The sequence below is a fragment of the Eublepharis macularius genome, chromosome 8 (genome assembly GCF_028583425.1).
Source record: "Eublepharis macularius isolate TG4126 chromosome 8, MPM_Emac_v1.0, whole genome shotgun sequence".
Taxonomy (NCBI): Eukaryota; Metazoa; Chordata; class Lepidosauria; order Squamata; family Eublepharidae; genus Eublepharis; species Eublepharis macularius.
In genome coordinates this window covers 98684021-98711632 of record NC_072797.1, presented here as the reverse complement: position 1 = coordinate 98711632, position 27612 = coordinate 98684021, and the positions used below count along the sequence as shown (strand labels likewise).

The window sequence follows — 27612 nt, the reverse complement described above, 5'->3', positions numbered from 1 at the left end:
ACAGACAGCTTGATACCAGGGTGTGTGTTCCTGGAGGGAACAGTGGAAGCCCATTCCAGGTGAGGATGGAAGTCTGTTTATAGTATGTATGGATACTTTTGTCTATACGAAACATGGCAGAAGTTACAATTTGCAGTCATTTTCACTGTTAACTCTGCTGACCAGTACAGAATGCATTAGTACTAATTTGCCTCCATTCATGGCCTGGCAGTTTTTACTGAAAAATCCGTTTCTTCTTTTGAGTGGGCAGTTTTGTTTCAAAGTCATCTGGGTGTGTCTTTTGGCTAGATCTCATGTTTAGCCTTCTGCCACAGAGCAACCAATCAGAAGAGTTGTAGGAATAAACGTTGGTTGCTAGGTGCGGCTTCCTGATGGCTTTATAAAAACCACAAGCCTAAAGCTTTAGTCCCTCAGTCTGTAATTTTCCAGACCAGGCAATAGCATTTCAGGGATCTGAAAAGCAAAAGGTATGACTTTTTAAAAAAGTTTTTCTTCATGTTTGTTGATTGTAGAAATATGTTGTTGGAATCCTGTTTATTGAATGTTTCTTATTTATATTATTTCTAAGAATGTGTGTGCAGAGCTAGGATTGGGGTTTGTCTCCAAGTGAATGAACTAAGTTGTCTGCAGGCTGTATGTTTTCGACTCACTGGGGCCATTAATGCTGTATAACTTCAAAACTACGAATGTTAGTTTACTTTCCCCCTCTAAGTACGTACAACATTTTAAAACTTTCAGAACCAAAGATGTTTGTGCTGGTGGAGGAGGGGGGTTACTATGGAAAAGCAAATTATTTTTAACCTCTAACAAGTGAGTTAGAGGGAAAAAATGTGCCTGTCTTCCTTAAATGGTTTTTTTAAAAAAAAAGTGGTTATGATGACATTGCTTAACTATTTAACACTAGCAGTGCTGTCACTTTCTTGTCAACTTTAGCTGTCCACTAACATATGATCTTGGGGCATGCAAAGGAAGTAATTGCTTACCCATTAATTAGTTTTTATGTAGTTAACTGTTCTAAGTATGAGTAAGAGTGGCAGAATCTCACTGCTGATCTGCTCAGACTTTCCACAAATGCATTCAAAGATGGGTGAGGCTGCTTGTTCCTCGTTTGTGGTTCTTTTGTTTTGGACAGGTTTTTCAAGCTTTTGGCCCATTCATATTGTTTGTTGGAATTTTACAGAAGTGTAGGGTGATGACAAAAATAGTCCTGTGTTTGCTGTGAGAAAGTTTTGACATACAAATTGTGATCCTTGGCACATTTGCTTGAGACCAAATCCTACTGAAAACTGGGAAATACTTCTTAATGAACATGCTGCTAAGAACTGAAACAAATGCTTACACACTCCTGTAGCTGAAGTGTTGTGGTTCACATTTACAAACACAGAAATCCTTCTCATGTCTTTTATACAAACATTTTGTTCAATCTGACAGATAGGTGCATTGAGCCAGTTTGGTGTAGTGGTTAGGAGTGCGGGACTCTAATCTGGAGAGCTGGGTTTGATTCCTCACTCCTCCACTTGAAGCCAGCTGAGAGACCTTGGGTCAGTTGCAGTTCTTTCAGAGCTCTCTCAGCCCCACCCACCTCATGCAGTGATTGTTTTGAGGATAAAAATAACATACTTTGTAAACTGCTCTGAGTGGGTGTTAAGTTGTCCTGAAGGGCGTTATATAAATCTGTTGTTGTTGTTGTTGTCCTGACAGTTCTTCCCTAACAAGACAACATTTGCAGCCATCTGTTCCAAAACAGTGGCTTTGGAGGTCTGCGTTTCATGGACCATCCAGTGAAATCCATGTGTTATTTAATTCATATAACACATGCATGTCAACTGTAAAATGTCTTCAAAAATATAACTTCCCAAGCGTTCCTAAGTGGACCACGGATACAAGATTTGAAGTATTTGTCTGTGCTTCTCCATTCCACTTCTTACTCATTTCAGGAGACCTTCACCTCACTTCCTCAACTGCAGAAGTAACTTTGCTGTGTCCCTGCTCAAAAGAATGAGATGAAGGAGTGGGGCTTCATAAATAAATTAGCCAGTTAATGCAGGTGGCGTGGTGTGCCCTGGAACTGAGCGTCCTGCAGCTTTAGAACACTGCCCTTCCACTCATTCCACACTGCCATTCCACTAGCAAGGGCTAGTGGATCATTATATGGGCCAAACAAGAATTCGTCAGGCTCTCTCTGTGCAATTAACTATGATGGGGAGATGGAATAGGGCAAGTTTTTGGCCCTGTCCTCTATTTTCACCCTAACTACATAGTTCATCTACATGTCTTCATGGGTTTGGAGTGCAGAAGTGTAAGGTATAATAGAGAAACACCCTGACTAATCTGAATGTTGAAAGGAGACTTGTCCAAACTAACCCATATGGGATGATCGGGAATCCCTTCAGCCTTGAAACTCTGCTGAACCCCTGAATGTTAGTGGCCTGGGGGAATGGTAACACTGCCAGACCTTTCTTCATACTCCTTAGCTTAGTACCTGCTATTGTGCTAAAGTCTAAGCGAAGGTGGAGTTGATTATACAGGAATCTGTAGAAGACTGTCTCCAAATCTCACTAAAGCAAGTTAACCTGCACATAACTGGAAAGGAAGCCATTTTGTGGGAATTTATGTCTTGGACCAGCTATTTAATAAAGTAGTTTCCTAATTACACACAATACCAGTATCTCAGCAGCACTAGAACATCCCAACTATTTTGAACATTGATGAGAAAACCTAGGTGCTTTTGTTTTTCTAGAACTGAATGCTGAAGATTGATCTACCACATAATTCAAAATACCTGGTAGTCAGACTACAGCTAAGGATTTTTTGTAAAATTATGAAGGGTGTGTTACTTATTACACTTTATTGGGACTACTAGTATAGTTGAGCCATGATGTGGAAGAGTGATGGGTCTGAAGCTATAACCTCAGTGGTGAAAAAGGCCAGCTCCATGCTAGGAATAAATAGGAAAGGGATTGAAACTAAAACTTTCAATACTGTAATGCCCCTGTACAGATCTATAGCATGGCCTCATTTGATATACTGTGTGAAGTTCTGGTCACCATATCTCTAAAAGGATATTGCAGAGCTGGAATAAGTACAAAGGAGGGCACCCAAGATTATTTTGGGGTTGGGAGAACTTTTCCTATGAGGGAAGGCTGAAGAGTCTGGGACTTTTTAGTCCAGAAAAGGCTAAGGGGAGACATGAGAGAGGTTTATATAAATATGCATGAGATGGAGAAATTAGATAGAGGAAGCTTCCTCTGCCCCTCTTCCATAATACTAGAACTCAGGTGCACCCAATGAAATTGTTGATAAACAGTTTAGGACAGACAAAAGGAAGTACTACTTTAGTCAACAAGTAATTAAACTGTAGAATTCATTGCCAGTGGAGGTAGTGATGGCCACAAACAGAGATAACTCTAAAAGGGATTAGGCAGACCCAAGAAAGTGAGGACTAGACATGGGCACGATCCAACAAAAAATTCCGATCTAGCCATTCGTGGATCTGGGCTGCCGCCAAACGCAGGTAGCCGATTCTAATCGATCAAGTCTTGTTTCTGGTCCAGAATCGGGAATCGGGGAGGCCAAAGCAGGAGGGTGCCCCTCTGTTTCCAGCGATATAGGAATGGTGGTTGGTGGCAGCGGCCGCTAGGCCTGGCGGGCAGGGGGAGGGAGGGGACATTCACACACACACACACACACACACACACACACACACACACACACACACACACACACACACACTTACAGTAGAGGGGGGGAGTTTTTAACCGGGCAATGAGCTGCCTCCCCTCAGGGAGGGGACATTCCCAGGGCCGGATGTATGGTTGCCAGTGCCCAGGGCAACCGTAGTCAGGCTCTTGCATGCATGCGTGCGCTCCTGAGTCGTCCCCCCCCCGCCCACACAGCAAGCCAGCTGTCCTGGTGCGCTGCGGAGCTGGCGGCAGTGCGAGTGGCTTGGAGGCTGCCTGAGCCATTCTCCTGCGCCGCAAGACAAGGGGAGGCCGGCTTGCCCACGCGCCCTTTGTCCTAGGGAAAGATGAACGGCACAGGCGGCCTCCCAGCCTCCCGCGCTGCCTTTTGCCTTTCCCCAGAACAAGGGGTGGCCGGCTTGCCCACGTGCCCCTTGTCTTGGGGAAAGACGAACGGCGCGGGCGGCCTCCCAGCCACCCGCACTGCCTTTTGCCTTTCCCCAGGACAAGGGGCGGCTGGCTTGCCCACGCGCCCCTTGTCCTGGGGAAAGACGAACGGCGCAGGCGGCCTCCCAGCCACCTGTGCTGCCTTTTGCTTCTCCTGCAAGCTGGCCGCCCCTTGTTCTGGGGAAAGGCGAACGGCGCGGGCAGCCTCCCAGCCTCTGTGGTTGGAAGGAAGCCTGCTAATCAAGGAAAGCTGGGCTTCCATTCATGTTTCGAGGGCGACAGAAGGAGGGCAAACACAGCTCATTCCCCTGACTCCGTTGCCCCGGAAATAAATTACTGGTGCCAGAGTGTCTGCAATTCCGAACAGAAACTGACCCATCCAATCAAGTCCGGAACAAGCAAATTCCTGACTGCTGGAACGGATGCCGTGGATGGAACCGATTAGCTGAGTCATGATGGCGCAAATGCCAAAATCGGGGTTTTTTTGAAATCGTAATTCAGATCGGGCCCATCTCTAGTGAGGACCATCAATGACCACTAACCACAGGGACTGAAAAGAACCTTCACATACAGAGTCCGTACATCTCTGAATACCAGTGCTGGGAGGCAGCCCCAGGGGAGAACCTCAGCCTCTCTACCCTGTTTGGCTCTGATTGACAGCTTTGAGAAACAGTATGCTGGACTTGATTGACCAATGGTCTGATCTCGAGGTTCTACTTATGTTCTTAAGACCTCAATGCCATTCTCTTCTCAGACTTGACCTGACTTGAGCAATCTTTCAATCTTAAATTTGCCTTATAAAATAGATGAATACTGTGTTATTGCTTTACTGCCCCTCATTAGTGAGTAGACCCACTGGGCCACAAATAAGGATACAGCAAGTTAACAAGATGTGAGTGTTTTTTCTTGCTCAGATCAGCTGGGGCTGATTGGCAGCCTACAGGTCACATATAACTCTCCCACTACAAGTTTCCCTACAGATGTAACACTGTCTGGGTAAAAAGTAGCATGTGAGAAACTTCTGTCCTGCTTCTGACCTAGCAGAACACCACCCAGTATAAAATGAGGATCAGCTTGTGTGTGTGTGTTCTCTTATTTCATGGCTGTCAGAATGCGGTGGCAGGAGATTTTGGGAATAGGGTGCGGGATGGTGAGCACCCAGTGGCGCTTCCCCAAGGGTGGGGAACAGGGCCTGCCATTTAGTGTGGTATGCTTGTTGACGGCTAGCCTGCGGGGATCCCCAAACACAAGGCCTCTCCTCATGCTGTACAGCTGTGGCATTAGGTGCTTGTTGGGGGGATCCATTGCCTGGCTGGCCGGGTTGCAGCCATTCATAGGATGGCCTACACTCGGGGCTTTGGGGCTCGCCCAGGCAGGTCAAGGCGGTAGGTCCGGAGTTGACCCCGTGGCTTGACATGTACCGCTTAGTTGGCCCTTGCCTTGTTAAGTTATGGTCATTTTAATAAACGGCCCTTTAATCCAAGTCTGTGTCTGCCTCTTCATTCCGGTTGGGGTTGCAAATGAGGATCAGCTTGTGTGTGTGTGTTCTCTTATTTCATGGCTGTCAGAATGACCTGAAGGCATAATGCACAGATGATCTGTAGACTGTAAGAAGTAAATTTTATAATGTATGCTTTTGTTTTCTCTTTGCAGAAATTTGAATCAACATGTCTTTTGTATCGGAATTTCTGAAGCAGGCCTATTTTATAGACAATGAAGAACCACAATACGTTGTAAGAACAGAATTAAATGCAAATGACATAAATCAGTTTAGTTACATAACAGCACAAGTAGAATGCTTAAACTGCATGTCAACTAACATTGGTCAGAACAGGATTCTGTAAGAATCCCAGTATTAACAATTCGTAGCATTCTTACTTGAACAAATGTAAAAATAAGTGCTGGTATGTTGTATAAGATGTATTAGGAATAAGAATCCATGCATGTAAGGCTGTGCAAACCAAGACCTACACACATGTATTTCTGATTGACTGATAAGGAATTAATGCTGGTTTTGGCTATGTTCTCGTAATGACTGATGTTGGTTGGAATCAGTGGCCATTTTCACACTGTCTATAAATCACACAAGACTCATGGAAGGCTGCCGGCTCCCTCGCGCAATTTTTAACACCATCCATTACAAAACGCCGTAAATCACTGTTTGTGGCGTTTTGTAAACAGATGGCGTCAAAAATCACCGAGGAAGCTGGCAGCCTTCTGTGAGTCTTGCGCAATTTATAGACAGTGTGAAAACGGCCAGTGATTCAACCCCTAATTCAAGATGATAGTGGGAGATCCTTTAGTCATACATGCAAACAACTGCTTATTGAATTTAATTATTGTTGAAATTGGGGCATTTTTCAGCCACTGAATAATAGGAATTGAATTGAACAAAATGTTATGAAGGGTCCTATAATTTCTGAGGTTATCACCTGATAGTTGAATTGTGAAAAATTGGGCTATTAGGTTCTCTCATCCTCTTTTCCTCTTCTTCATCCTTAAACATCAGAAATGGGACCAGTGGTGTTTTTAAATTTTTTTTAAAGAAATTATTTTAGAGGGGAAAGGTCAGGTGAAAGTAGGGGTTGAAAATTTCTGAAGTAATTCAACATAGATATCTCTGAGGTCAAATCAGTACATGCACAGACTTTAGTTCTTATGTTCTTCACAGATACATTCCTTTTCTTTAGCACACTTTCTTTTAGTATTCTCTTTCTCTTTTGGATTTAAAAATACTGGTACACACTTTCTAGTTCTCTTCAAACTGTTTGAAGAGAAGGGGATTGGGGTTTCCTTCAGTTTTTAACTGAATCTTAAGGGCTCCACAGGCAGTTTCCACCCACACCTGACCAGGGATCTCTCCACTCTCCAGAGCTACTTCCCTGTTTGACTGGGTAGGGAAAATCTCCTCTCCTTAGAAGATCTATCCCCTTTTCTTTAGCTCATTTGGGAGTCTGCACCTACTTCCCAAACTTCTTTGCCAACTTTTCCCCAGTTCTCTTGTTGGTGTTAAACTGTTTTCAGTTAGACTCCATCTCCCAGCTCTTCATGCTGGATTTCTCTCAGCTAGGACTGAAAACAGACTCTCCTCTTTCCAGCTCATGCTACCCAATCAGACTCCTTAGAGTAGCCTGTCACTCAAACTTTCTGTGTCTGTGAAGGATTACCCCCTTTAACAGTCCTTCAGCTATTTGTACAGCACTTCCAGGCTTTTAAAAAGTGCAGTCCGTCACATGGGCTTGTCCACCAAATGGTAGCTGCAGAGACCTCACACTGATCCCTCCAGACAGCCGCTTGATTCTCATCTGTTGGGGACTGCAGAGGGCCAGGGTCTTTGAATTCACTTTCTGTTCACTTCAGCTGAGCTTATGTAAGAAACAGATGCTGCTGAACTTAGTAAAAAAAAGAAAAAAGGTAAAAGTAGTCCCCTGTGCAAGCACTGAGTCATTACTGACCCATGGGGGGACATTACATCACGACATTTTCTTGGTAAACTTTTAATGGGGTGGTTTGCAATTGCCTTCCTGAGTCATCTACACTTTACCTACAGGAAACTGGTTACTCATTTTACTTTCCTCAGAAGGATGAAAGGCTGAGTCAACCTTGAGCTGGCTACCTGAACCCGGCTTCCGCTGGGATCAAACTCAGGTTGTAAGCAGAGCTTGGGCTTCAGCTCTGCAGCTTACCACTCTGTGCCAAGGGGCTTAACTTAGTAATTCTCTCTAAAAGCTTTCTGGTGTTTTTTATTAATGGAGTCAGTCTCATAACTGTGGATTGGGACAATGATCCCCACTTAAATTAATGACTGCAAGTAGCTCCTTTATTGTTACTCAGTGTTGCTTTATTTTAGAAAAATTCTAAAAGTGGTTCAGCAGTCAATGCCTACCCAAACTTCAATCCTTCAGCTGATGCTGCGGCACTGGACAAAGCCATAACTGCTAAAGGTAAGAAAGACATTCCTTGAAATAAAGGTTTAGATGGTACTGAAATGACTCAAAGTATCTTGCTTGGGAGGTGGTACAGCCTGTGAGTAAATGGGTAAATTGTATGTTATATGGTCACTCCCACCAAAATTTTCCTGCATATGGAAACCTAACACACCAGGGGAGGCAATTATCTTTCTATGCACAGAGAGATTTTGAAGTTCCAAATTATCATGACTTGTGAGGTGGCATTGTTCTGTGTGAGATGACTACAGTTAATCACACCTGCTGCATGATGACATACTGGGGCTTGCGAGGGCGACTGAAACATCTAAATGAAAAGCGTAACATAGAGCATTTTTAAAAGATGTTGAAAAGGGGGATTTTGGAGCAGCAGAATATGTTTGTGAAAACAATGAGGAATTTGGTCCCTGTCCTTAATTGATATCAGTATACTGCTTTGATAAAAATAATCTTTTGCATACTGAAAAATAAAATGATTCTGTAACCTCTTACAATCCTCTTTGCAGGGGTTGATGAACAAACCATCATTGATATTTGCACCCGAAGAACTAACAGCCAGCGCCAGCAGATCAAAGATGCCTACTTGCAATTAAAGGGAAAGGTACAGTCTATAGGAAAAGACCGTCCTCCGCAAGGAGTTTATATTTGGCATCATCTGGGTCTGTGACAATAGGGCTGAAGCAAGAAGAGCAATAAAAGAAATGAGGTCATCAGGCTCTAGGGGTCTAGGATCTTCTTGGTTTTATTCATGATATCAAGAGACAAACTTGGTGTGGTTTGATGGACAAAAAAAAAAGACTGACTGAACGAACAAGACTTGTAAGAATTATATTCCTGTTGGGGGAAAATCATAATATTCAGAAGGTGTGTTCAAGTTGAATTTTTTGTTGCTTTCCCCCTTAGCCTCTGGAAGACAGCTTGAAAAAAGCACTCAAAAGCCCCTTGGAAGAGGTGATTCTGGCACTGCTGAAGACTCCAGCCCATTTTGATGCTGATGAGCTCAGGGCTGCCATGAAGGTATGTGTGAGGACAGGGCCTGATTGGCCCTTATTCCAGAAGGAAAGCTGGTCCTTGAGACTAATGACCTGAAAGCAAATCCCATGCATATTGCCCAATGTGCATGCTAGTTGAAAGGAGAGAGGACATTGAGTGGGTTCCATTGGCTCCAACTAACCTGCCAAGAGTATCAGGTCAGCTACAATCAGAATCATTATTATTTATGCACTTGATCAGCTGGATCCCATACAGGGGCAGGCTTAGCCATGAAGCAACCGGGGCAGCTACTGCAGCCTTGAACTGTGGGGGGTTCCTAACAGTGTAGCTGGTCCAAATGCTGCCCAAGCACTAGCAGCAGACCAGTGGCCCCTTTGGCAACCTTGACTGTTCAGCCAGCAGCTGCCCGACTCTCAGGCAGATCAGTGGCAGCAATCAGCCAGTGGCAGACTTGAGGCCAAAACAGCTTTGGAAAAGGGCCTAAACCAACAGATGGAGGAGGCAGGGAGGGAGGGAGGGCTGCTGACTGTGTGGAAGCTCCCATCAGGCATCCTGGCAGTGGTGCTTGCTGGATGACAGCAGCTCTCAGCCCCCTGCCACCTAGTAACTCTCACCAGCTTTGCCCTGCTGCTGATTCACCAGGAGCTGACCTGGCCCTGGGTAAGCCAGGGCTGCTGGCTTGTATCTGCCACCCTGTATACAATGATGCCTACTGGCTGGCAGCAGCTTGTATCCACTCTCTGCTCATAGAGGCTCACACCTTCCTAGCACAAAGCAGGTGGACCTGAGCCATTAGGAAGAGATTGGAAGAAGCTGGCAAGAGGTGCCCCAAGTGGCTAATGGGCTGGCACAAGCCACTACTACCGTTTCTAGCCTGTGGATACTGCCAGGCTCCCTGGCAGGAGTTGCTGCTTAGCCATGCCCTTTTCCAAAGCCTGCCTGTACCTGTTCCTTAAGAGAAGGGTGTGATAAAAAGAATGCTTTGCCTTTGTCTTGAGCCCTTGAATAACTAAGACCACCAATGATGACCAGTTTTCAGATTCACACCAGCACTGGTATATCAACAGATAGCTGCATTTCTGTGCATTTCCAGACCACGGGTTTATGAGATTGTGATTTGGACTTGATACACACAACTGACACAAGCAATGTGCAAGGGCACTTTTATTTATTTTATTAGATTTTTACCCCACCCTTCCCGTGAATGCTTAAGTTCTGCCTGTAGTCCGTGCTGTCTGTATGGTCTTACTCACAAGGAATTAGGGACACATCACACAATTATAGTAGAAGACTAATCCTTACAGTTTCACCTGGCTGCATCTTTCCCCAGTAATTCTAGAAAGGCTTTTGCGTGGCTAAAAACATGCAATAAACAGTTATCCTATCATCCCTGACAAATGTGGCCCCTGTGACTGGTCAAGATTTCTAAGTATTTGATTACTGATTGTCTGCGACATGCAGATATATTTGAATGTTACTGAAAAAATATGCTTAATGCTGCCTCTCATTACTTAAATTTTTAATAACTTCTAATAATTAATTCTTATAATAAAACATTCTCTGAGTATTTTTGTATGTGAGGTTCAAATAGCTTTTGAGCCTCTCTCCTGAATGATCTGATCTGATACTTGTTCTTGCAGAAGAGAGTTGTTTATAGTGCAAATGAGCATTCTGCCCCCACTTCCCTTAAACTGCAGTTTACGTTCACCAGCTGAAGCCAAAACAATTTTGAACCTTAAATGAATATGTCATTGTTGCTTATGGGGTTTTTTTTGCCTCTTGATTTTTCATTTCCTAAATGAAATCAACTGATTTATTATCAAACAGGGGCTTGGAACAGATGAAGCAACTTTAATTGAGATTCTGACAACAAGGAACAACAAAGAAATCAGAGCAGCAAGCAGAGCATATCAGGAAGGTAATTTCCTGGTAGTTTTTAAACAATAACTTAAGGAACATGCTGTTGCAGGAAGGAGACTTCTGCTGAACTATTCTGTTTTTTATTACCTTCTAAGCAGGAAAGGGCATGTCTTGTCATCGCATCGAAGAATCCTATAGGTATCTGGTCAGCAAAGCACATGAAACACCAGAATGCAACCTTGCCATCCTTTTGCTATTGGGGGTATTTTGCAGCTGATTGTTCAGCTGAACAAGACTTTCCTTGCTTGAGACCTTAAACCACCATTACTGAGCGAGAGGGACCAATGACCTGACTGATCACAGAGCAGTTTTTTGAACTTATAAGTGAAGTGTGATGTTGACTAGAGTGCCTGTTTCTTTTCCAAACACACACATTTCCCCCATTGAGATGATGTCTCTGTGTTGGGAGATTCACAACTCTATGTGAATGAAGGACACATTTTTTTCAAAGGGCGCATTTTCTCAAGATGACACAGGAAATAAAAATATCAACTGTTTGAGAACGAGTCATTAACATGATGATTATTTTCTTTAAGGCCATGTGATTCAAGAGTGTGTTCATTTTTTGCAGTTTATAAGAGAGATCTTGCCAAAGACATTGCCTCAGACACATCTGGAGACTTCCAGAAAGCTTTGCTTGCCCTAGTAAAGGTATGCAGTTTCAACCACACATGGTAAACTAACCTGGAACAGAATCAGAAGTTCCTCTTTTAGAAGTTCCAAGCCATTCCAGGACTGTAGCATTTAAAAAAGGCACTAACAGGCAGTGTTTAATTTATCGCAGGGTGACCGTGATGAAAATCCTCACGTGAATGATGAGCTGGCAGATAACGATGCCCGGGTAAGAACAGCCTTGCATTCTGAGTCATTGTGCGCTACCTTTGCTATTTCTCTCTCCATGTCTTTCACCAAAGACAGCTCCTCTGTGCAAATAAATTCTCCTCAAACATATGCCTCCCCCTCTTGCTAAGGAACAAGAGACCCAAGACCATTTACTACTACTGCTCCAAACTACCTATCCAAACTATCTATCCAGTGACTCTCCCCAATATACTGCGTTTATAAATTTCCTCTTCCTAACACACATTTTTCAAAAACAAGCCAACAACAAAAAGACTGCCCTCCTTAAAAAGGCCAGGACTCAGCTAAACAGCCAGACCCACATGACAGAAGCATCTTTTCCAGGCCTGGGGGAGGACAAGGCCTAGTTGAAGAAAAGGCCTGTAGGTGACCTGCAGATCTGGTCCCTTCTTCTTTATATTGTTTAAAGCATTTGTGCCCCAGCAGACTGTGGTGCTTGGAGAATTTTTCTCTAAGCGACAGTGCTTTGGTACACAGCCTTTACAAGCAGGCTCCAGGAAGCTCTTAGCCAATGGGCAACTGCAACAGGGGCTGCTGCCCTGGACCCTGCACTTGTGGAGGGCAGCTGCCCATGGCCCCACCCCTCTGAAGAAGGGGGAGAAAAACAGCAGGCTCCTGTCACTGCTTGTACCTGCCCCACCTTGGGCTCAGGCAGCTAGCTTATGGTGGCAGTGGTGGCTCCTATGCACCTTGCACAGGGTGAAGTCCACCTTCGGCTTTGCCGCAGTTGAGGGTGCTGCTGGCAGTGATTCTGGAACCTTCTCCTGGACTTTTGCTCAGGGTCCCAAGATCACTAAGATCACCCCTGGGAAGTTCCCCGGTGAAACAAAGAGGCTTTTCCTTAAGGAGTTTGTTGGTAGTCCTAATTTTAACCATTCCCACTTAACTGGCAAATGTTCTGAGATGTTGTTTCTTAGTCTTGAGTATGTACAATTCCTTGGAAATTTTACATGTTTTGCTGTGGATTCTGATTTTGCTGATGGCTATATTGCATTATTTGTTGTATGACTTTATTTGTGTAAGTTGCCGCAACAGCTTTGACTGATAGTGGGTTACAGGAATAGGAACAGTGGCACTTGAATTATGGAAACCAGGGGTCAACAAATTTGACTGGGCTTACTAGCCAGACGTAATTTGTGGTCCACAATGAGCCAACCTCTCCACTCACCCCAATGGTTTGAACATGCTGGAAAATTCATGGGTTCTGGCATGTGCTGAACTTTGGTTTGGAAGAAGCACTGGACAAACTCATTGTTTTGTCTGCTGTAGAGCACAGCATGACAAGAGGTTCCTCCATTCTTTCCCCATCTCTGGTATCTTTCCTTATGCTTTTACCCTCAAGCTTATCATGATATGAGTGAGCCTTCCTCCAAAGATGGTTTTCTTACATTGTATGGGCCTTTTGAAGAGCAGATTTATGGAGACGTGCTGGCAACCTAACATGGGAAATTTGTCACTTCTGCCTGTCAGTAGATTGAAAGTTGGAGCTTGTCATAATGATCTATCCAATGTCCTTTCCAGGTTGCGACTGATGTTTAACTGGAGATTTCAAAGCTGTTTGTTGAATTAAAAAAAAAAACATTGTGGCTTGAAGGTCAAAGAACAAATATGATGTGAAAAAAGGCATTAATTGTATGCCACTTTGGGAGCCAATCTGGTTGAAAAGTAGGCCATAAATAGATCAAATGTATATAGACCAAGGTCTTTCCCTGATGACTGAGATCTTGAATGCCCATGTGCTTCAGAAGCAATCTGCAGATGATTCATGTACAGAAATTTGATTCTTGGGTCATAACAAGGCAGCTTTTGAGTCGATCATGAAGTTGAAAAAAATCCATTTCTGTGTTCTGCAATATCACTGATAAATAAAATAGAGCAATTTTCTTTTAAACCTCATTGTACCATCCATATATGGACAGGAAATTTAGGCATTTCTCTTCATGCAATATACAAATGAAGTTAGGCTTCAAGGAAAACTATATGTTGCACATAAATGCATATAACAAAACCCCACCAATGGGCTCTATATCCCATTGTAGGCAAGAGCAACTTTGGAGGGAGTGATTTTGATTAGAAACCTGATGAGAAAGATGTAAGAAAGATATGCTTTCTCCATGTGCAGTTTTTCTGCTCCATATTCCACCTTCCAAGCCTCTTTTCTCTTGTGGAGTTCTATATGAAAGCATCTGGGCAGAAAAAATGGCTGGCAAGCAAAGGGTTAAACATCTCCTCCCCTTATCTTGTTCTGCTCTCAAAGTCCCTCCTTCCTGAAGCAGCCATCAGGCTGCATCTACATTGATTTGTATGTAACACGAACTTAGGTCATCACAACAGAGAATATGTGAAATTGCAGGCAGTTTTCTTCTGTACTTAAATGGCATTTGCTTTGTTTGTACCTTGGAGACTCAAGCAGAGAAACAAGAAATAATAATCCAAGTTAAAAGGGTCAATTTCTGGGTGAAATTGCTTTTTTCTTTTTATATTGATCACAAGTTGTTCTGTAAATAAAGATTGTTACTATAATGGATTACTACAACATTCATTAAAAGCTGTGTATTAGCAGCTGTGAAAGTACAGCTTTAGTCTTTAAAAAAAGACTAAGTCCCTATGGCAGTTTATCAAATCATCTTTCACAAAGGCGCACTTCATTTTTTCTGATGTTGCTACAACAAATGAGAACCATCCTATGAGTCATCTATTTACTATAAGAATTGATGATTGACTCACTGAAAAAAAATGCTTGGTGTTCATCTTAGCAATGTTGATTGCAAATATTGGTTGTGTAAACTGAGATGTGAGAGGCCGTTTCCCCATAACTTAAAAATAGCACCCTGCTCACAGAATGCTGGTGGCTTTTTCGCACGATTTTTAATGTCACCATTTCCAAAATGAAGGAAGGCAGATATGATTCCATTCTCGTGGTGCCCAAATACGGAATCATAACTGCCTTCCTCCATTTTGGAAACAGTGACATCATAATTGCGCGAAAAAGCCACCAGCATTCCATGAGTGTGGTGCTATTTTTAAGAGATGGGGAAATGGCTAGAGTGTTGTGTTATGAAGTGTGATAATCCCACTTTCAGGGAGTGCTAGAAAGTCCTTGGCTTGAACCTTAGCTTAGAATTGAATAGGGGGTCTTATACAAGTCACAGTCTTTCAGCATCTCCACCATCTAATGGCAATTGGGATAAGACTAGGCGTCATATGGAAAAGTGAAAAGTTCGCGCTAAATTGTGGGATATAGTGCTGGGAAAGGAAGGGCCTTGGTTTCTGAATGGAATGCTGTTGCATGATTACCTCTCTCGGATTGAACCTAATGGTGCTGATACTTAGAGGCTCTTATGTACATTTATCTGGTTTATTATAACAGGCCATGTATGAAGCTGGAGAGAGAAGAAAAGGAACAGATGTGAATGTTTTCATTAACATCCTCACTACAAGAAGTCACTCACATCTCCGAAGAGGTAGGTGGAAAGCAAGCAAGCTTTGTCGGAGAAAATGATTTTGGTCACATGCAAGAGATATCAAGAAACACAAATGCAGCTACTTGATCTGAACAAGTTTTCATCCGAGTAATAGATGGATTCAATCAAGCTAACTGAAATGTTCAGCGGTCTTAAGAAATGGGGACCATTCCTCCTATGTTCCTTATGGCACTTGCCACAAGATGGAATATGAATGTATCTAATCTTAGGGAGATGTTTTCCCATTACACTTGGATAAACGTCTTCTCTAAAAACACCATTTTATATTAAAAAGTTCCAGTCCAGCCAATAGTCCAATCAGGAACTCTGTATTACAGCACAAAAGTATAAGATGATTTCAATTTTTTCTTCCTTGCTGTTTCATCCAGTAAACTCCCCTTTTGATTTTGCAAATGGAAATCACAGCTCTTTATTTTCACACGATTTCTTCCTGACAAGGTGCACATTTATTTCAATGTTATTTGTGTAACAGTAAATCAGCATTCATAGGTATAGTAGAGATTATGTGCCTAATTCTTTGTAAATTGTATATAAAAACTGTATGACATGCACACACACAATATAATCTACAATACAGTTTGGTGTAACAACAACAACATTTGATTTATATACCACCCTTTATGACAACTTAATGCCCACTCAGAGCGGTTTACAAAGTATGTCATTATTATCCCCACAACATACACCCTGTGAGGTGGGTGGGGCTGAGAGAGCTCCAGAGAACTGTGACTAGCCCAAGGTCACCCAGCTAGCTTCAAGTGGAGGAGTGGTTAAGATCGTGGGACTCTAATTTGGAGAACCGTTTTTCATTCCCCACTTCTCTACATGAAGCCAGCTGGGTGACCGTGGGTCAGTCACAGCTTCTAGGAGCTCCACCCACCTCACAGGGTGATTATTGTTGTGGGAATAATAATGACATACTTTGTAAACCACTTTGAGTGGGCATTAAGTTGTCCTGAAGGGCGGTATATAAATCAAATGTTATTGTTGTTATTATTAAAATCTTTTGCTTTTGCTTTTAAAATGAATTTTAAAATAAACTTGTCTTAATTTGACTCAAAGGGGAATTTACAGAGTGGCTGTGTGGTGGAGCCCATATAGACACCCCCTTTGTTCAGCCGTAACTGACAAATGCAGAGTTAAGCTCCACTTCCCAAATGGTGCAGGGCAGCACACGATCTCCCTCTTTAGCCCTTTAAAGGGCTTTCCCCCATTCCCTGCTGAGCTGTAGATTTACGGGGGGGGGGGAGGAGTTGGGGGGACAGTGGCAGCAGTGAGCAGCACAGGAAAGGGTGTGGATGCCAATCTCACCTATTCTTGTTTTGCTTCCTGCCGTCACCATGGTAGTTTTTGCACCCCATTATGAAGCTGAGAAAAGTCTGTTAATATATAAAGTAAAATAAAGAACATCTGTTTATTCCTAAAAGTTTTACAGAATAGATGAATATGTGGCTTGTCAGATCCTTGGAGATAAAGTATCATGGTCCAGGAAAGAGACTGTGGGCTACGGGAATCAGCATAGTATAATGTTTAGAGTCTTGTGGTTTGCATGTGGGAAACTCAGATTTAAATCTCTACTCAGTCTCCTATGAATTTTGGGGACATCATAATCTTTCACCTTAATCTACCTCATTTGGTTGGGTGAGATTGAAATGCCACTCTAAGCTCCTCTGAGTTTGTTGTGTATAAATTTAATAAATATATGCTGTGGAGTGCAACAGACAATGTAGATTTCAGTGGAGCATAAGTGTGCCTGGTCTCGCCATGGCTTGGCTTCAGTACAGCATTTGGTTTGTGAAAGAGAAACCTACACTTGAAAACCATTTTGGACTTAAGCTCAGCCAGCAGTGACAAGAAGCACAAGAAACGACAGTAACCTTAACCGAAAGCAAGAGTACCAGGGTCCATTGATACTCCTTTCCTGACTGTGGTTTGCTGCTTCTAACCATACAAAACTGTTTAGAAATGAATAGCTGCAGTGTTTGCACTCTCAACATTCTGCAGAAGTTGCATAAAATTTATAGTTCATATCTAAGAGCAAAGGAAGTAAATGTGCGGCTCAAATTTTCTGTTACTTGTGCTTTGTTTTCAGTTTTTCAAAAATACTGTAAATATAGCAAACATGACATGACCAAAGCTCTGGACCTGGAACTGAAAGGAGACATTGAGGCCTGCCTGACAGCAATTGGTAGGCAACTTGGTTCCATAATTACTTCATTTGTGCCTTCATTTTCTTTCTTTAAAAAAAAAAATAAACTAATAAGCCCGTGGCTTAAAGTAAACATAGGATATAGCCAGACTCCTCTTTTCCCAGTAATCAAATTGCTTTCTAAGTGAATTCATGGTAGCTACATTGAGAGTGCAGAAAAAGATGGCTCCAGAGACCTAGTCAGATATTTTGGAGCGCTAGCAAAACCGTCCAAACTGATTAAATCCAAAAATACCCTCAGGAGGCTGCAAGTTTTGGCTGAGGAAATCTGAGGAGAGAGGGCTCTGCTTCCCCCTCCCCCCAACTTTGGCTATTCTTTCCACTCAAAAGAGCTCCCAGGACCCTTCCTCTGTATTCCTTAGACCTAGCCTACATGTGCAACAGAATGAGGTGGTCAAATTCTCAGGTGGCAGACTGGGCATTACTACTTTAGACTAAAAAGGAGGAGGGTCAGGTGCTTAATATTTCATGTTAGAAAGAAAAAGAAAAGATAAACAGATCCGAGTGAGAGGTTCTAGTAGAGCATAGGAAAACTTACGTAGGACGGTTTATAAAAAATGTAATCACTCTAGGGTTGCCAGGCCCCTGCTGGCAACTGGCAGGGGAGGGTTGCGCGTGTCAGTTACATTCCTTTTGCAGTGATGCCTGCCAATGTCACTTTTGGTGCAACCTGAAAGAAACAGCATCACATCGGGGCCAATTCTTTAGGAATTTACCCCAAACATAAGTGTTTTGTGCATGGTCACTTTATAGTGTCTGTGAATCAGTTCTGCTTCCCATGTTCTCCAGAGTTCTGCATGTGTTGGGGGGTCATGGGAAGCAGAAACGGGGTTTGACCGGTTTTAACCGGTTTTTCCACCTGCGCTCATTCCCCAATTTTTTCTTAAAAAGCTGATGACATGCCATGAGCATTTGGGGTTCTGTCACTGCAGATTCAAATACTCTAGTTCTGCTTTTGAGCCGCCCCCCCTTTTTTTTCTTGGGAGCTGATTGGTCTATCATCCTCAGCTCCTGTTACTTTTTCCACCATTTTTTTTTTATTAGAGATACTGCAATAACACTGCTGTGATGTGAGAACCATTTTTTTTTAAATTAGTGGAAACGCAGTAACACTGCTATAATATGACCACTCTTTTTTGTTTGGCGAAGAAGTAGTAATGCTGCTATGATATGTAAACAATTCCGTCCTTTTTTTGGGTGGGGAAGAGAGTCAGGGGTACTGTGGTAACGCTGCTGTGAAATGTAATACATTTGTAATGCATGATTTCCCTCAGAAAAGTGATCATCAGTGTTTGAAGTTACAGCACTGAAAATGCCATGAAGCATAAAACAGCTAATATGGAATAAGTTTAGTGTTCCTCCTGCAATGGCAGCTCTTCACCCCTGCCTTTTTAATCTAATAATGAGGTAACATTTCTGCGATGTAGATTTCGATCCTGTTAGGTAAATTGTCCTCTTGGCACCAAAAGCATTTTCCCCTCACTGTGCTGTTTAGTAAAATCAAAAAGAGTCCAGTAGCACCTTTAAGACTAACCAATTTTATTTTACTGTAGCATAAGCTTTCAAGAATCAAGTTCTCTTCATCAGATGCCTGATCCGAACTTGAAGAGAACTTGATTCTCGAAAGCTTATGCTACAATAAAATAAAATTGGTTAGTCTTAAAGGTGCTACTGGACTCTTTTTGATTTTGCTACTACAGACTAACATGGCTAACTCCTCTGGATCTGTGCTGTTTAGTGTCATTCTCCTCATAACAGGTTCATGGATATGGCTGCTGTTGGAGCCCCTGGAGGCAGAGGGGTATCTTGGAGAGAGCGGAAGACGCTTGATCTCCTTGATATATGGGGAGAGGAGAACACCTTTGAGAAGATCGCATGGGAGATGTTGGTCAGGGGGCACAGGAGGACGGCTTTTGAATGCCGTACAAAAACCAAGGCTATGCAACAGGAATACAAAAGGATGGTGACACATACTGGAAAGGAGCAGAGGAAAAGTGATAAGTTCTTTGGGGAACTGGGGGGGATGGGACGGAATAATGACAGAAGAAAGCAAAAAGGAAGGGAATGGAGAAAGTGGGAAGGACCTGGAGAAACAGCTGCGCCTCTGGGTGTGCGCTTTGAATGAGCTGCTGAAGACGCAATCCTTCTTCCAGGCACAAGCCTGCTGGACGCGAGGGCACCCAAAGACCATTCTGAGGTGGACTGCTGCTGCTGTTCTCTCCCAGGATGCCTTCGAGTTGGGGGTGGGGAGGGGGGCTTGTGCCTGGAAGAAGAATTTGCATCTTCAGCAGCTCATTCAAAGGGCAAACCCTGAAGCGCAGCTGTTTCTCTAGATTCTTCCCGCTTTCCCCTTCCCCTTGCTTTCTTCAGTCAATATTCTGTTCCCTTCCCTCCTGCAGTCCCCCAAAAGAAATTTGCTGCTGCCACTGCCGCCACTAGTACACAGCCACAGGCCATGAGGAAGGGTCTGCGGAAGTAGCATAGCAACAACACTACGCAATCACGAATTTTTTAAAAAACCAAACCCCCGGAAAACATGCCACTACATCGATTCATTCAAACGAGGTATTCGATATGTGTAAAATTACACCCAGACTCCAACTCGAAGCTGCTTCTGACCGTGCAGAATGCAGGAGAGCCATGCCGACTCTATTTCGAACGGATCGAATACTGATTTACTGGCTTCATGCATAAAACACAATAGTGTTTCACTATGTCTTGGAACAATTCCTAAAACATTGGTCCTGGTGCAATGTTCTTACTACTGGGTCTCCCTGGAAGCAGGGCTGGATTGAGGGGGGGCAGGGGGTTACCCTGCCCCCGGTGCCACCAAAGAGGGGGCGGCAAGCCACCCCCCCAGAACACGGCACGCTGCGGAGTTGGCGGTGGCTGCACAGGCTAGAATGGAGGGCTAGAAGGCCGCCGAGCCATTTGCCTGCCCCACTGATGGGGTGGCTGGCAGCAGTGCAGGGTGCCCTCTGGAAGCTTGCCTCCTATGCTACCTACTGCTGGAGAGAAGGGATCACGTGGCATGCTGGCCGCCCCATCAGTGGAGAAGGGGAACGCGCGCAGGCAGCCTTCCAGCCCTCTACTCAGCCATGTGCGCGGCTGCTGCCAGCTCCGTGGTGTGCCGTGTTGTGGGGTGACCAGCTTGCCACGTGCTCCCTTCCCTCCAGTGGCAGCAGGGTGGCATGCTTTTCCCGAGGGGCCCCCCATGATGACGTCACAAAAGTGATGTCTTCATGCAGTGCTGGGAGTGTGCGCGCTTTGTGCGTGCACAGGGGACTACAGGGCTTGGGTTGACCCAGGCGCGGGCAACCCTAGATCCAGCCCTGCCTGGAAGTGATGTCATTGTCAGGGGATTGGTTGCATTTAACACCCATTCCCCTAGCTTCCTTGCCAGGTTCCAGCTAATTGCAGGGAACCTCTGGGTGGCCTAGCCTTTTTCCACCAATTGCCAGCGATTGAGAGGCAGAGGCTGCAACTGCCAATTGTTTGCCCACCATTGGTGGGAATCTGACAAGCCTAAATCCTTCCTTAAATCCCTTCCAAATGACCATATGAAGGAAAATCTGATTTAGAATGAAAAACAAGTGTCAAGGTTAAGCACACTCCTTTTTACTTCTCTGTATAAGGCTGTCTTATCTCAAAGCTGTTTTACTTACAAAATGTAGCTGTTTGGATTTCGTTTCATGCATGTCTGTGTAATCTGTAGTTTGCTTTAATTATGCTGTAGCATTCCCCCTGCCCTGCTTCTCCACAGTTTCATGGAACATTCATGTACCACCCAAGGATTTCCTGGCTTTTCTCCAGTATTTCCCAAACCTACTTTGCTGTGAAGTTTTGGGAAAGATCTCAGCTAACCCCAGATAGTCGTCATGTGGATGGAAAAGTATGGATTTTCCTAGTCCCACCCACATGGCAGCCCTTTCCCCTGCCCCTATGGTGGCCATTTCATCTACTTGCCATAGGTAGCTTTTTATTTTTAAATTAGGAATTGAATATTGTTATGTTGTTATAAAGTTATAACAATTGTTTTATCAGGTTCTCTGAATTCCCAGCTTTAATTTTTTTTTAAAAAGTCTGTATATAAAGGGAGAGGCATATCTCCACAACAAAAGGGGCTAGAGGGTTAACTTTTATAATTGAAAGCTGAGAATTCAGAGAACCCAATAAACTGATCATTATAATGTTATAACTATATTCAACTTGCAATATTAAACAAAGTATCTGAAAAAGCCCTAGTGGCTCAGGGTGAGGGGAATAGGTGGTGTTCAAGAGCTGGAGCAAGGAAATGATGGCAAAACCTGTCATATGGAAGCTCCATTGCTGTTGTGTTGCATCGGTAGCTGCTGCAGCAACAGGGAAACTATACAAGCTTTTCTCTGTGTGGAAAATACTGACATGGACAACATGCAGTTTTCATGAGCTGTATTTGCTTCTGTTCGTATATGTTGTTTCTGTTATGCTACTGTTATAAATAAACCTTCTGTTGCATTCCAGTGACAGCTGCCGCAAGCAAACCAAGTTTCTTTGCTGAAAAACTGTATCATGCAATGAAGGTAAAACATATTGCCAATATAGAGATTAAAAGGGAACTCTTTTCTAAAGATATATGCTGAATTTATTTATTTATTATATTCCACTTTTCCACATGGCTCAAAGTGGCTTACAAACTCAAATATTCAATACCCCCCATAGGTCCCTCCTGGGGGGCATCTTACACCCCATTAAAACCCCTGGTAAATAACATTGGCCTTGCAGCACTTCCCAAATGTCTCTAGAGAGGGTGCCCCCCTCACCTCCTCAGAGGCCCCATTCCATAGGGTGGGAGCTATGATGGAAAAGGCTGTGATGGATACCAGGTAAGCCACCCACAGTGGAGGAAAAGCTAGGCGGTGGCAGTAGGGAGACTGTAGTTTTTGCAGGGGAAGTGATAGGGGATGATACTTTGGACAGGTAGATCCTAGGTTGTGCAAGGCTCTAAAGTTCATAACCAGAGTATCAAATGGGACTCAAACAAACTGGCAGTTAATGTAGCTGTTTTTAAATAGATGATATATGTTCCCATTGACTAGTAGGGTTAGAGGTTATCTCATTATGCATACGTGGAAGATTCCCACAGATTTCAGGTGAATTGTAAAACTTAAGAATATACCAAAGAACCTCTTTTGGAGGTAGTGGCACATATACCATTAAGGTTGCCAACTCTGTCTTGGAAAATTCCTGGAGATTCGGGGGGGGTGGATCCTGGGGAGGGCAGGGTTTGAGGAGAGGAGAGGCCTCAGCAGCGTATAGTGTCATAGAGTCCACCTTCCAAAGCAGCCATTTTCTCCAATCTCTTTAGACTGGAGATCACATTTAATTCCAGGAGATCTCCACCAGCCACCTGGAGGTTGGTAACTCTAGATACCATGCCACTGAACCAAGTTGAACCCTTTCTTCTAAGAAGCCTCCCTGCATCTTAAGTGGCTCTTTCACTGAGGGAAGCCTTCTTAGGCTGGTAGCACTACTACCCAGTGACTGGAACTCGAAATAAGATATTTTACTTGAACATTAGGATTCCTACAGTCTGATTGGTGTGGGAACAATCCTAAGCAGGTCTACTCAGAGCCTAACTACATAAGGGCTGCTGTAGCACAGTGGTTAAGTGGTTCAGCTGCAAATCAGCACTCTACTGGTTCAAATCCCACTACTGCCATGGGATTAGGAGGTAGCCTTGGGTAAGCCATTCCTCTCAGCCTCAGCTCCCCGGCTGTATTGTGGGGATTATAATAACACTAATTTGTTCACTGCTCTGGGTGGGGCACTAATCTGTCTAGAAAAGTGGTGTATAAGTACAGTTATTATTATTGTTATTGTTGTTATTGTTATTGTTGTTATTATTTAATGGGTCCTCCCACAGACACACTGCAGGTTCAAGAAATGTGATTGAATGATTTGGCTGGGGACCACAGCATGGGGGAAAGGAGCTCCTGCCTCCCTCCTTACCAGTTGCCTGCCAGTGGTGTATAATCCCCCAGGGGTTTGCTCTGTTGCCCACTGATTGCTTGAGATCAGCAGAAAGTGACACACCCCACAATTGCCCACCACTGGCAGACAACCCAGGAAAGCACACACCAGGCATGCTCCCGGTGGGATGCAAGGACATCACTTCTTGAAGTGACGTCATTGTGCCAGCTGAGGGTTTGCTCCTGCATTTTGCTGGTTCCAGAATTAGGCCCGTGCAATGCACGAGAGCACACCTATGGCCAGTATGATGACATCACTTACTGAAGGTGGCATCATCATGCCTCTCCAGAAGTGAGTGCGTGCAAAGTGTGTGTGCGGAGACTAAAACAGATAAGTCCTGGGGGTCCTCCCACCAGGATGGGATAGGGGCCTGGGAACCCTACCCCCCGTATGATTTTTTTCAAGCCAAACACAGGTTTTCCAAGTGAAAGCTTCAATGTTTTGTATGTAACTCCCCACTTAAGCTATTTTAGTTCCAGAAAACAGCAGTGAAAGGCAGGATTCTCACCCCCCCCATCCATGTAGCATTCCCAAGCTATATCAGGTCCTTGCAGGCTTTAGAAGTGGTATTCCCCTCAGCTGCTGTGTGGCTGCAAGAAAAGAGAGTCAGGACTTATTTAAAATGTCTCATGTAGTCTGACCCTCAGAAATAAGCCCCGATTGCCAAGCCCCAAAAGCCCAAAACTGCACTGAGGCTTCAAAGTGGGTCTGAAATGAAGCACAGATGCCAAATTGAAACTGCATCAGGCAGTGTGAAATGAACAGGTGCAATGCAAAAGCCACTGTGATCGGGGTGAATGCTCATAAATGGCCCTTGATGTATCTTAACCAAAACTTATGGGGTCACCTGTAACAGTGCAATCCTAAACAGAGTTATACCCTTCTAAGTCCAATGGCTTAGAAAAGTGTAACTGTGTTTAGGACTGCAATGTAAGCTTTATGTTGCAATGAAGATTGCAGTAATTGCAATGCAAATTTAATAACTGAAGCAGACAGAACGTCAGAGAATTATTTAAGCTAAACTGAAATAGGCAGAAGAGCTCATGTAAAAGGACTTATTTCCCTCTTACCTTTAATAAAGATGGTATGTCCTTTGCCCTCTTGATACTGCCATGACCTAACCACTGGAAGGCTGGAGGACAGTCATCATAACAACTCTGAAAATTCGGAATGTTAGATAGCAAAAATGCTATTGCCATAAAATTAAGCCATACCACAAAGAGTTAGATAACATGTTTCCTTCCTTTTCTAACAGGGTTCTGGAACTTGCAGAAAAACGCTGAACAGGATCATGGTGTCGCGTTCTGAAGTTGATATGAATGAGATCAAAGGATATTACAAGGAGAAGTATAAGACATCCCTACGCCAGGCCCTTCTGGTATGTAATTTGTTTTAAATTGCAGTAATTGTATATGTACCACACAGGATTGCCCCATGTCCTCCCTGCCAAAAGGTGTGTGTGTGGGGGGACTTAACAGGTGTCTGGGGTGCTCACTAGTGATGTCATCACTAGCAACATGCTAATGTCACTCCTGGAAGTGACATCATCATGGTGCTGGTGCTCTCAGAACCACTCTAGTATTTGGACAAAACTCTGTTTTTTCCCCAAATACCATGACTTCACCCAAAGACATAATAATATCACTTCTGGGCACACTGGAAGTGACCTCAGAGCATTGCCATGACATGATATCTCCAGTAAAGTTCTGTGTTGCCTTTAACCTTAACAGTTTTCCCCTCTTTTCCCCCCTGCTGATCAGCTGAGCAGTGGTGGGAAGTACTGACTAGAAGCAGACCATCTCCCGTCTTCATCAGGGGCCTTCAACCCTGGCACCACAAGCTTGGCTGGTGATTTCAGTGTTTTTTTCCTTCCCTGTTGCTGTTTATTTCGCAATTGCTCAGCAACGGGTAGGAGAACTTTAGAGATCCTACAGCAGAGGCACCCCTTTGCCAGCTGTGCTGTTTTAAAAGTGAAAATGATACACTGAAAATGAAAAGTGGATACATAGCCGTTAAAAAAACCCAAACCCTAATAGTCCATACTACTTAGGTGCCATTATTAGGGTTGCCAACAGGTCTAGAGAAGAAAAAAATCCTGCTTCTTTAACAGAGGCATAATGTGTAGAAATGGGCAAATGATGCTTTTCATGGGATGGAGGCAAACATCACCTGGTCAAACAACCCAGGACAGGACTTTTTCTCCTGGCAGTTTGCACCCTGTAAAGAGTGGGCAAACCCTCTGGGCCTGGTTCTTGTGCTGATAACAGCCACACAGTACCCCAGAAGCTCTCCCAAAGTAGTATGCCCCGCCAGTTTATACCAGACTCACCCGTTTCAGGGTTCTTAGCTGGAAACCCTTGTGCACAGCAGGCAGACACTCAAGACACAGGAAAGATATTTATTCGCTCAAGAGAATAGTTAAAATAACAATACTCACTCTTGAGGCAAAGCAATGGCAATAGAAAAAAAAGAGCTTGACCTAATCTTAGCTAAAACAAAGCCCACTAGACAAATAGGTACTCAACTTCCATGCGCCTGTGATTCAGCTTCCTTTCCCTCTTTTCAATCCACCCAGCCTTTTCTTAAGGCTGGGGGAGGAGCCTCCTAATCAAGGACAACCACCAGGTGCACTTAATTAGCCGCTTATCCACACCCCTCATGGTTATCAAGGACAGAACGCTAAACAGAGTTCTGGATGGATCACTTATTGAGCAGGTTTCCTTGTCCCAAGATTTCTCTGATCTGGACCATTAATTTTATGTATCCGCTTTGTTTTTGGTGTAAAGTTAACATCCACTCAAGTGTCAAATACGATCACAATATTTCTGGCTGAATTATAGGGTTTTTTTTAGAGCTTGATAGCCATCTCTCAACAGAGCTAAGCTATATGCTTCTGCAAGGCTTGAAGAATGCTCATGCACACTGGAGTCACATAATTCACATTTATAGTTTCACTCACCCAGAGTAAGCTGAAGTTTAAGGGACTCTTTCCTTAGCTTTGTAGCTGCAGTCAAAATCAAAGAGATAAAGACCAAGTGAGTTGGATCCAATAAGATTTCTGATGGTATCCTCTTTCACCACTCAAAGAGGCTGTGTTGAGAAATCATGGGATCTGCATTTGCAAAAGGCATTGCGGGAGGGGAGCTGTAATACGGAGGGAAATTGGGTAAAATTGAGTGGAAAAGTTTGCTGGATCCAACCCAATGTATAGTCATTTGGGGACAAATCTCTTCTTATACAGTGCCTGCCAATGAGGAGCTTTCAGTCTAGGTGGTTACTTAGCCATAATAACACGACTCTTTTGCTGTTCTCTATACAGGATGAAACAAAAGGCGATTATGAAACCATTCTGGTGGCTCTCTGTGGTGAGGACTACTGAGCACCATATCCTTCCGCTGCCCTCCTGCCTCTCCAGTACTTTTTTTTTAGTTCAAGCTGTTACATATCTTTGTATAAGAAAGTTTTAAACAGAGAGGGATCTCTGGTTTTCGTTATCAAGTCTTGATGTCGGGATGAGCTGTCGCCTGGAAAATGCACGTAGATCTTCATCTCTGCTTTTTTGTTTATGTTTATCCAAAGCCAAAAAGTATATTAAGAACAGATATATCTGCTTTTATAGGGTTAACCAATGCAAATGGTACGGAACTGAGTAGCCAAAAGTGACATTCCAAATAAAAATAACCTATGTTCTCTATTATTGAGTTCTTTCTCCCCCTGTAGACTTCAGTCTTGCGCTTGTGCTTACTTTGAAATCCTAAAATCTTCCTCCTTGGTTTGCACATTCACATACACACACCAAAGCAATCTTTGCCCAAGCGGTGCTGTTTTACTTCAGCTGTATCCCATGCTTGCTTGCTTCAGTACAGTGTCCCTGCATGGGCAGTAAGATCTTCCCAAAATGTTCATCACTGTAGGCGGCAATTTAGCCTGAGCTACAGACTGTCAGTTGTGTTCATTCATGATTTTGCAAGTCGAATTCAACCAGAATCTAGGGAGCACAAGCACAGTTGGCTTTCTCATTCTACAGGAAATGAAAACTATTTCTCTCACAGTAAACA

General features: G+C 43.6%; 1 protein-coding gene across 1 annotated transcript; it reads left to right on the top strand.

Moving 5' to 3' along the window:
• The first annotated feature begins 363 nt into the window (after window positions 1–363).
• On the top strand, window positions 364–27248 carry ANXA1 (annexin A1). Its single transcript, XM_054986322.1, has 13 exons — window positions 364–467; window positions 5781–5860; window positions 7978–8071; window positions 8581–8675; window positions 8978–9091; window positions 10895–10985; window positions 11559–11638; window positions 11772–11828; window positions 15219–15312; window positions 17426–17521; window positions 22046–22104; window positions 24810–24932; window positions 26874–27248. The coding sequence occupies exons 2-13, from the start codon at window positions 5795–5797 to the stop codon at window positions 26931–26933; spliced, it is 1029 nt and encodes a 342-aa protein (XP_054842297.1). The 5' UTR covers window positions 364–467; window positions 5781–5794; the 3' UTR covers window positions 26934–27248.
• Window positions 27249–27612: the final 364 nt, after the last annotated feature.